The 11,571-nt window shown below is 39.9% G+C and overlaps 1 protein-coding gene across 1 annotated transcript in view; it reads left to right on the forward strand.

Annotated features, from left to right (window-relative positions):
- TGFBR3 (transforming growth factor, beta receptor III) overlaps window positions 1-11,571 on the forward strand; it is a 176,323-nt gene that overhangs the window by 99,099 nt on the left and 65,653 nt on the right. Inside the window, exon 4 of the mRNA XM_006831059.1 lies at window positions 5,750-5,933. Coding sequence (XP_006831122.1) covers window positions 5,750-5,933 — 184 coding nt within the window. The remainder of the gene's footprint in view (window positions 1-5,749; window positions 5,934-11,571) is intronic.

The raw sequence follows: 11,571 nt of genomic DNA on the forward strand, positions 1-11,571 counted from the left end.
AAGTCTTTGACAACTTCAATCTTTTCTCCATTTATGTGGGTGTTGTTTATTGGTCCAGTGGTGAGGATTTTTGTTTTCTTTACATTGAGATGTAGCTCATACCAAACGTTATGGTCTTTGATCTTCATCAGTAAGTATTTTAAGTCCTCTTCACTTTCAGCAAGCAAGGTTGCATCATCTCCATATCGTATGTTGTTAATGAGTCTTCCTCCAATCCTGATGCTATGCATTCTTCATATAACCCAGCTCTGGTATTATTTGCTCAGCATACAGATTGAATAGGTAAGGCGAATGAATGCAACTCTGGCAAACACCCTTTATTATTTTAAATCATTCAGTGTTCTGTTCGAACAACTGCTTCTTGGTCTATGTACAGGTTCCTCATAAGCACAATTAAGTGTTCTAGAAAACTCATTCTCTGCAATGTTGTCCATAGCTTGCCGTGATCCACAGAATCAAAAGCCTTTGCATAGTCAATGAAGCACAGATAAACATCTTTCTGGTATTCTCTGCTTTCAACCATGATATATAACTGACATCAGCAATGATATTCCTCATTCCACATCCTCTTTTGAATCCAGCTTGGGCCTTTTGAAGTTCTTTGTCAATGTATGTTTGCAGCCATTTGTTATTTTTTTTCCTTGCATGTGATATTAATGATCCTATCCAATGATTGCTGCATTCCATTGGCTCACCTCTGTTTGGAATGGGCACAGATAATGGATCTCTTCCAGTCACTTGGCCAGGTACTTGTCTTCCAAATTTCTTGGCATAGATGAGCGAGTGCCTCCAGTGCTGCATCAACATGTTGAAAGATTTCAATTTGTATTCCATCAATTCCTAGTGCCTTGCTCTTTGCCAATGCCTTCAGTGCACTTTGGAATTCTTTCTTCAGGTCCATTTGGCTCTTGATCATATACTATCTCTTGAAATGGTTGAACATAAATCATTTCTTTTTTTTTGGTGCTGTGACTCTGTATTCCTTCCATCTTCTTTTGATGCTTTCTGTATCATTCAATATTTTGCCAACAGAATCCTTCAATATTGCAAGTCTAGGACTGAGAACTATACTTACATAAAGTATAGTACTCCTTTTCCTTTATGGTGGTACAAGCAGTATTTCAAATCCCAGCATGGTCACACGTAGTGGAAAGGTTATAGTGGAGCTTCCAGACTAAGACAGCAAAAGACAGGTTTATCAATCTACTTCTGAAACTCAGCCAGTGAAAAATATATGAATCACAACAGAACACTGTTTGACCTTCTTGCTTTGGATACTTCACCAGGTGGGACCATTCTCTGGAAGACAGCATCATGTATGGTGAGGTAGATTGGCACAACAGTTGTAACAATAAACAGATACGTGCAGGCAATTGTGAGGATAACACAGGACCAGACAACGTTTTGTTCTGTTGTATGTAAGGTCACCAGAGGTTGTATGTTATCTAGCTTATTTATTTTGTTCCTGTGTCTCCCTTACTTGACTGTAAGTGACACAAGGGAACTCTGTTTGTTGTGTTCTCTACTCTACTTTGAGCACCTAGAACAATACTGCACACAGGCATACACTCAGTAATACTTGTTGGCTGGATGTTTAAATAATACATGAATGGAGATGAGATAATAGCAGGATTCAGCTGATCCAAAAGCTAATGAGTTCTTGAGTCTTGTACAATAAATGGTGGTAACAGGCCCACAAACATATATTTGTCAGGGACATCTGGAAACCCCAAGTCTTGTGCTGTCACAGTATTTCAAAGGCCAACCTGGTTAGGACCTAACCAGTGTCTGAGAAGGAGTCAGGGATGTTGCCCTGCATTGGGAATGTTACTTTATTGAGGTCAGGATAACATCTTCAAATATTTGAAGGCTTATATCTTAGAAGAAAGCTGGAAGGCAGTGCTAAGACTAATGGATGGAAGATGAATCTTCCAGATAGAAAATAAGAACAGAAATCTGTCTTGGGAGCTAATGAGGTCTGCCTGGAATGTTCAAACAGAGGTCAGCTGTGACCAGGAGTCGGAAGTCTCATGTTCTGGTTTGCCACAGTGCTGATTCTCTGACCTTGGATAGGCCATTAACATCTCTGAGGTTTCTCCTCTTTGCGCTGGAAATCATAGTAACCTACCTCCCAGGTGCCCTGAGAATCATCAAATGGAAATAACATCTGAATAGTACCTTCTAAAGCTGGGTGGGTGATGGAGGTCTTTGTCAGGAATTCAGCTTTGTCAGAGCTGGTGATCTGGAGGAGAATGCTGACTAACTCCTTGCTGAAGCAGAAATTTTCCACTGACCTGTAGTTGGGACATCTTACTGCTGCTGGCAGCTTTGCTTTCTACTTATTGGAATGTGCCTGAGGAGTAACAGTGAACTCTGTTTCCAAATTCCTGAGTCCTGAGTGTGTGAACCTTACTGTTGCTGGGCTGGGGGTGGACAGACTTGAGCAGGGTGATACGTGCGTGGAGAACCTAGTCAGGAGTTGCCTCCTTTCAAAGCTATACTGTGGGCTGGCTTTGTATTAATTTCAAGATAGAGTCCAGAGTTGCTCCCTGTTTCTTTTCTTGTTTACACTGTTCATTTTCTTGTCTCTTAGAGTGCACCCGTGTGATATATCTCACTTCCCACTCTGGAAAGATGTACTCTATGGATAGTGTAATGGAAAACTCAAGTGCTTTATTTTATGGCTGTAACTCCAAGGCACTTAACAACAACAGCAACAATGTGAATGAGAACATTACAAAGCAGATCCCCCAGGACTGCTTGCTTGAGCATTAAGAACTGTGCTGGCAGTGGGGTAAAGGTCTCTGGACTGTTGTGGATTTTCGTGGATTTTCCAGCGACACCTCCATAGGGTTTCCAAGGCTATAATCTCTATTGAAGAAGACTGCCTTATCTTTCTCCCATGAAGCAGACGGCGGGTTCAAACCACCAACCTTTCGGTTAGCAGCTGAGCACTTAACCACTATGTCACCAGGGCAGGGCTCCTTCTGAATGTTCTTTTTTTTTCCTTTGTCCCTTGTCAGGGGGGTACAATTGCCCCAAGAAAATCACTGCTGTAGAAGAAGCTGTTAGGTTCCCTACTGCGTCTGTCCTATAACAGTGTTTTCCAAATTTTGGATCACTTAGTACCCTTTAGGGCAGTGGTTCTAAACTATTCTGTACAAGTTTCAACAGAACATTGGAAACACTAAAGGAACTTTTTAAAAATACTGGTAACCCGTCATCTGAGGTACAATTATTGGCCTTTACTTGTTTGGAGTCCTAGCGTGGCGCTGTACAATAAACACTGGACTGCTAACTTCAAGGTGGGAAGTTCAAACCCACCAGTCACTCCTTGAAAAAACCCTATACAGGGTTGTTATGAGTGAAAACGAACTTGGCAGCCCTTAACAACAACAACTCATTTGGAGCAAAAAAGAATGAAGGAAACTAAAGGCTTAAAGAAAAAACAGCCCTTAGAACAAATCACCCACATGAACCAGTCTCCTCTAATCTAACACCAGAACTAGATGGTGTCGGTGATTACCGCCCAACATTCTGACCAGCAACACAGTATACGGTCATGGATAGAATTAGAGGAAATGTAGAACAAAACTCGAATTCCTAAAAAAGGCCAGATCTGCTGGATCAATAGAGGAGACTAGAACCCCTAAGCCTTTTACTATGAGATACTCTTGAACTTGGCACTGCAGCCACTCCTGGACATCACCTTTTAGCCAAATAATAGATTGGCTTTTAAAGCAAACATTTCCCCTGTGAGTAATATGGCCTGTAAACAATCAACCAGACAGTCAGCATCTATCCAAAAGCAAAGCAAGGAGAGGAAGAGAACCTCGATCAATAGAAAGAGAACAAACAGAATAGAAACAATGAGAATATTGTCACATGTAACCAGTGGCACGGAACGATTTGTATAAAGATTGTTAAATGGGAATCAAATTCAGTCCGTAAACTTTCACCTAAAACACAGAATATTTAAAAATATATGTACTGATGCCTGGGCCTCACCCTTGAAATACTAATTGGTCTGGGGTGTAGCCTGGGCATCAGGAGATGTAGAAGCTCCAAGTTTTCAGCCAAGACTGAGAAACACAGCATAAGTGAGTCATGGAATCAATTAAGTGAAGTACTTCTTTACCAACATTAACAACAAGGTTTTGTTCCAACTACTCCATTGTAAGTTGGTTCTGACTTAAGTCGAGTACCTCTTATTTTTTTACGTTTTCATAAATATTGACTTTTATTATCAGAATTTTAATAAATCCGATCTTTCTTTCTTTGGGGGGTTGGGAGCATTACATATAAACTTGCGGATATATTTGAATATGTACATATATACATTAAAAAATACACAAATCAGAAATTTGTTCTGACAATGAAGAAGAGTTAGACAATACTGGCACTTTGACAGCACAGTAATAACTCCACTTGTGGAAGGTTCTGGATCATTAGCCCTGGAAATGGGTATGGTGTTTCTAGTTTGAAAAGTAATGAAAGTTGTCAGTACGCTTCTTTTTCGTCGTATTTCATGATATCTCACTACTTCCCAAGTGTGCCACTTACTTTAGCAAAATGATCAGCATTTAGGTCCATGAATCCCCTGATTTGGTTTTAAAAATCTGTAAGTCTTATTTGTACTAGTTAATGTGAAAGTTAATGCAAGACATTTATAGTTCTGTGACTTAGGAATTTGTGAGTCTTTTGGCCCACATTTTGAGGTTTCACTCTGACATTGATAAAAACCACTTATCGCCCATAAAGATGACATGCATAACTTGAGCAGTAGCTAAATTTCTTAATTTGTGTGTCTTAATTATTTATTCCATCATATGCTAAGTCAGCATTGGTCTAAATACATCCCACAAGAGTGTGAGACTTGCATAAATCATCAGAAAGTTTTATTAGGATCACTTTCACAGCCTCTTGACTTCATTATCTGTGGGAGTTTGGAGGATCTTGCAAAATAAACTATTGTACACATTCATCTCCCTGCTATAAAAATAGTGTAATCTAGTAGATGACTGGCAACCTCTGGCTATATGTTTTATCTCCATGCTCAGAGCACAAATTGAAGGGACTCTTGATGTGTCTGCCTTGGTGTGATGCTCTAGGCAGGAGTCAAGTTCTGATGCTAGCAGTACTTTGGAATCCCTTGCCCTGATCCTGAAGTCCGTTCCAAGTCCAGGTGAGGACACTCACCCAGGCCTCCCACTTGACTTAACACACATATTTGAGAGGTTCTCCTTTAATTCAGTTATCTAGAAAACAGCCATGATAAATCTTAAGATTATTCACTGTGCCCTCTGCAGTCTATCATCACAATATTATTTAAAAATGCAGAGACTGGAAACCATCCAACCGGAATGGAAATAATGAGAATGTTCACGCACTGTGAAGAAAGTAACAAGCGTCACTGAACAACTCATGTAGAATCTGTGCAATAGGAACATAAACTGCTGAGTAAACCTTCACTGAAAACACAATAAAGCATTATATAAAAAAATTTTGTTCAAAGCAGCATCTTGTGTCATTGGTAGTTTTGCCATGATCTATGAGAAATGGATTTAGAAATATTTCTTGAATCAGTATCTGGGGCAAAAAAATCGACTTTTTTTCTCATTTCACCTATATAATGAAAGAAAGAGGGCTGGCTGACAATTATCCCTGGATTCTTTGATAAGTGCTTTGTGTCTATCATTCAGCTGTGGGTCACTGCACCTTGTTAAATATGCAATTCTGTTTTCTGTAGGTGTCTGAGGGTTCCGTGGTCCAGTTTTCATCAGGGAACTTCTCCTTGTCAGCAAAAACAGAAGAAAGGAACTTTCCCCATGGAAATGAACATCTGTTAAATTGGGCCCGAAAGGAGTATGGTGCAGTCACCTCATTTACTGAACTCAAGATAGCAAGGAACATTTATATTAAAGTGGGGGAAGGTAAGTTTATGTGGTTTCAGTTAATGACTGATTTATGACAGTGAGTTGTTTTCTTTGCTGAGAACAGGTGGTTAGGCTTTGGAATTATGAATTTAAGAAGGTTAGGGCTGGCAGGGACCTGAGGGATCATTTGGGCTTATTGCTCCCCTCCCTCTTCTCTCCTCCTCCTCCCCCATTTCCTTCTGAGGGAAACAGGTCTAGTAATGACAACTGAGAAATGGGGAAGAGTAACAGGGTTGAGAGGAGTCCCTGGGTGGTACATAAAGGCCAGTGTTCAACTACTGGCCGAAAGGTTGGCTATTTGAGCCCACTCAGATGCTCTGAAGACAAGCCTGATCATCTGTTTCTGGAAGGTCACAGTCTTCAAAACTTCATGGAGCTATTTCAGTGGAGCTTCTTTTCTGCATTCCTGAGTTGTTATGAATCAGTTGTAAGAATCGACAAAATAGCAATTAACAACAATGTGGTTGAGAGAGGGAGTTTGTTGTGTAAGGTTAAGAATGCACCCATGCAGGCGGAAGTCAGAAGAACCAAGTGGGGGGCAGGAAGCTGAGGGTGTGGGAAAAAGGTGAAAAAGGAATGAAAGAGGACTTAGCTGATGGGTCCACATGAGGGCTACCTCTTACTTATTATTCTACAAGCATTTGAAGCCAGTGTCAGTTGATGATCTTGAGACATCAGTTATATGTTGGACCAGTGTTGTGCTGTGCTGTTAAATGCTGTTGAGTCAGTTCTGACTCATAACAACCCTATATAGGGTTTCCTAAGAGCAGCTGGTGGGTTTGAACTGCTGACCTTGAGGTTCAAACTGACCTTGTGTTCTAGTGCTTTATCCTACAGTGCCAGACCAGGACTCCATTTTGAACCATGTTGTTATTGTTTTGTTGTTAAGTGCCGTTGGGTTGGTTCCAACTCGTAAGCGACCCTGTATAGGGTTTCCAAGGAGCAGCAGGTGAGTTTGAACCACTGACCTTGTGGTTCAAACTGACCTTGTAGTCCAGTACTTTATGCCACAGCGCCGAGCCAGGACCTCATTTTGGACCACAGTGGAGGAAGATTGTTTATATGCTTAATAATAATGCATTTTCCAAAGACAAATTGTAATTTCTTTTTGCTTTACAGAGGGATACAAGCATCTAGTGTCTCAGTGTTGAAAGTCAATTATTTAATATTTTTTTCATCCTTATTTTTTGATGAGCTTTTTTAGAACTCCCACACTTTACTGTGAAACAATAACTCTTGTGAATGGGTCCTTGTTAGAATCAGGTGGTTGTATGAAAAATGTGATTCAGATCTTCAGTGCTTCAGTGTCTGGTTGCTCTCTGTTAGATGCTACAGCAGTTGTCACTGCCCCCGCAGGACAGCAGGCAGGGTGGGTTACAGAGTGATTCTTTCAACTGTTTCTAGGATCTGGATGCTTCAAAGTGTCTGTGAGACCGATATAGGCAATATGGACATTGCTGTTGGCTTGTGGGCTACGTGTAGAGGCCACGTCAGGTGCTGTCACACACACCACTTAACCCACTTCTAATCTTAAGAGCCACCACTTGTCTGTCAGTTTGTCCTACTGTGGTGGCTTGTGTGTTGCTGAGACTCTGGAAGCTATGCCACGGGTATTTTAAATACTAGCAGGGCCACCCACAGTAGACAGGTTTCAGATGAGCTTGCAGACAAAGACAGACTAGGTAGGAAGAAGAAGCGATGGACCACTTTTGAATATTCAGTCACTGAAAACTTTATATCAGTGGAACACTGTCAGCACTAGAACACTGAATATTGAAACCTGATACAGAGCACCAGAATATTGTCAGATATGTGCTGGAAGATGAGCCCCTCAAGTTGGAAGGCATTCGGAATACGACTGGGTTAGAGTTACCTCCTCAAAGTAGAGTTGACCGTGATGATGTGAATGTAGTAAAAGCCTTTGGGACCTCTATTTGCTGATGGGGTACAACTCAAAATAAAGACAAACAGATGTAAACATCCACTAATAATCGAAATATGGAATGTATGAAGTATGAATCTAGGAAAATTGGAAGGTGTCAAAAATGAAATGGAACGCATAAACATCCTAGGTATTAGCTGAAATGAACTAGTATTGGCCATTTTGACTAACAATCACATGGTTTACAAAGCTGGGAATGACAAATTGAGGAGGAATAATGTCGCATACATCATCAAAAAAGAACATTTTAAGATATGTCTTGAAGGAAAGGCTATCTGTGATAGGATAATATCCATATGCCTACAAGGAACACCAGTTAATATCACTATTATTAAAATTTACATACCAACAATTAAACCCAGTGATGATGAAATTGAAGACTTCTACCAACTTTTTCATTCTGAAATTGATCGAACATGCAGTCAAGATGTATTGATAATAACTTGCAGTTGGAATACAAAGGGTGGAAACAAAGAGGAAGGATCTGTAGTTGGAAACCATGATGGAGATGGAATGATAGAATTGTGCAAGACCAATGACTTCTTCATTGCAAATAACTTTTTTAAACAACATAAAAGAGGACTATATACATGGATCTCACTAGATGGAATACACAGAAATCAAATTGGCTACATCTGTGTAAACAGATGGTGGAAAAGCTATATATCATCAGGCAAAACAAGGCCAGGGGTAGAGTGTGGAACAGACCATCAATTGCTCATATGCAAATTCAGACTGAAACTGAAGAAAACAAAAACAAGTCCGCAAGAACCAAAATATGACCTGAAATATATCCCACCTGAATTTAGAGGTCATCTATAGAACAGATTTGATGCATAAGACATTAAAGACTGATGACCAGAAGAGTTATGGGATAGCATCAAGAACATCATACATAAAGAAAACAAAAGGTCAATAAGAAGACAAGACAGAAGAAAAAGTCCAAAATGGATGTCAAAAGACCTTCTGAGATTTGCTTTCCAGCACAGAGATGTTAAAACAAATGGAAGAAATGAGGAGGTAAAAGAACTGAATAGAACATTTCAAAAGGCACTTTGAGAAGATAGAGTCAAATATTGTAATGAAATGTGCAAAGACCTGGAGTTAGAAAACCAAAAGGGAAAAAAAAAAACACACTCAGCATTCCTCAAGCTGAGGGAAATGAAGAAAAAATTCAAGCCTCGACTTATAATACTGACGGATTCTATGGGCAAAATATTGAGTGGTGCAGAAAGCATGAAAAGAAGATAGAAGGGATACAGAGCCATGGTACCAGTAAGAGATGGTTGATGTTCAACCATTTGAAGAGCTAGTAAATGATCAAGAGTCAATGAACCTGAAGAAGTCCAAGGTGCACTGAAGGCATTGGCATAGAACACGTTACCAGCAATTGATGGAATACAAACTGGAATCTTTCAACAAATTGATGCAGCACTGGAGGCATTCGCTTATCTACACCAAGAAATTTGGAAGACAAGCACCTGGCCAAGTGACTGGAAGAGATCCATATTTGTGCCTATTCCAAAGAGAGCTAATGGAATTTAGCAATCATCGGACAATATCGTTAATATCCCATGCAAGCAAAATTTTGCTAAAAGTAATTCGAAAACAGCTGCAACCATAAATTGACAGAGAACTTCCAGAGGTTCAAGCCGGATTCAGAAAAGGTTATGGAATAAGGGATATCATTGCTGATGTCAGATGGATCTGGGCTGAAAGCAGAGAATACCAGAAAGATGTTTACCTATGCTTTATTAACTATGCAAAGGTTTTTGATTGTGTAAATCATGACAAGATATAGACAGAATGAATATTCCGGAACATTAAATTGTGCTCATGAGGAACCTATACATAGACCAAGAGGCAGTCATTCATACAGAACAAGGGAACACTGAATGACTTAAAATTAGGAAGGGTGTGTGCCGTAGTTGTACTCTTTCACCATACTTATTCAATCTGCATGCTGAACAAATAATCTGAGAATCTGAATTATATGAAGAAAAATGTGGTATCAGGATTGGAGGAAGACTCATTAACAACCTGCGATATGCAGATGAGACAACTTTGCTTGCTGAAAGTGAAGAAGACTTAAAATACTTACTGATGAAGATCAAAGACCACAGCCTTCAGTATGGATTGCACCTCAAGGTAAATAAAGAAAACAAAAATCCTCAGCACCGGACCAATATATAACACCCATATAAGTGAAGAAAGACTGAAGTTGTCAAAGACTTCATTTTGCTCAGATCAACCATTAACACTTAATGAAAGCAGCAGTTAAGAAATCAAATGATGTATTGCATTTTTTAGGCAAATCTGCTGCACAAGACCTCTTTAAAAGTGAAGAGAAAGATGTCAATTTGAAGATGCCTGACCATGGTATTTTCAATAACCTCATATGCATATGAAAGTTAAACACTGTGAAAGGAAGACTGTAAAAGAATTGATGCATTTGAGTTACCATTTTGGAGGAGAATATTAAAAGTACTGTGGACTGAGGAACAAAGGACCCTGGGGCCATCAAGGGAGAAGAGCACAAGTGGAATGTGGGACCCTATTCAGAGAGGCAGCGACACCAGAGATGGAGGCAGAGATGAGGACATGGAGAGACGGAGCAGCTGAGGACTCTAGACTCCTGGAAAGAGAAAAACTATGTGCTGGCAGCCAGGAGGCAGGCTTACAGAATGTGCCCTTTGGTGGTTTAAATTTTCAATTATATAGGCCTGAGTATTTTTGTGTACATCTCCCCCACACACACACACACACAGAAAAATAAAAAATAAAAACCCAAAGGGAATGGAAGAAAATACTGTTGAATGACAATGCACAGAGGAGATTATAACATTGCAATGAAACAATGAATGTAAGACCAATGTTCTCCCATGTAAACTATCACAGAATTCACAATTAAAAAAAAAAAAAAAGGACCATAAACTGAAAAAGAACAAACCAGTTTGTGTTGGAAGAAGTACAGCCAGAATGCTCCTTGAAAGCCATGATGGCCAGACTTCATCTCTCCAGACATCATGTTTGGAAATATGGAGGATTGGAGTAAATCCCTAACTAGATGGATTCATACAGTGGCAGCAGCGTTGGGCTCAAATGTAGCAACAATTGTGAGGGTGACACAGAACATGGCAGCGTTTTGTTCTGTTGTGCATATGGCACCTAACAACAACAATGATCCTAAGAGGAAGACATTTTTTGCCATTTTACAGAGCAGTCAATGGTGGGTAAAGGTACTCACTCAATCCACATTTTCTGGTAGGTAGCAATGATGGAACTCACATGTCAGTTTCCTGATTCTTAAGTCCAGTGCTTATGTTTACTGCTGTATTTTAATCCTTAGCCAAAGAAGCATAACCTAAAAATGAAGGTGGCCCACCTGAATGGAAACACTGGTTTAGGTTATGTAGATAAGAGGCATTTTAGAAGAAAGTTGGGTCCAAGAAGTGTACATTCATTACTGAACTTTCACAATACTCAGGCAGCTGAAAGTAGAGAGGTCAGGTGTGTAGAGGCAAAATGAAAAATCTCTTTAATAAAAGACTTAAGCCCTGGCCACTGGTTGGCATATCAGAAGCAGAATTTTAATAGCCAAGGACCGCATACTCAGTAAATGAGATAGGCTTGTGCTCAGGGCTTCAACAAAACAGGGACACCAGTTTTGTGTGTGTGTGTGTGTGTGTGTGT

This window comes from Chrysochloris asiatica, unplaced genomic scaffold (genome assembly GCF_000296735.1).
Source record: "Chrysochloris asiatica unplaced genomic scaffold, ChrAsi1.0 scaffold00002, whole genome shotgun sequence".
Lineage (NCBI taxonomy): Eukaryota > Metazoa > Chordata > Mammalia > Afrosoricida > Chrysochloridae > Chrysochloris > Chrysochloris asiatica.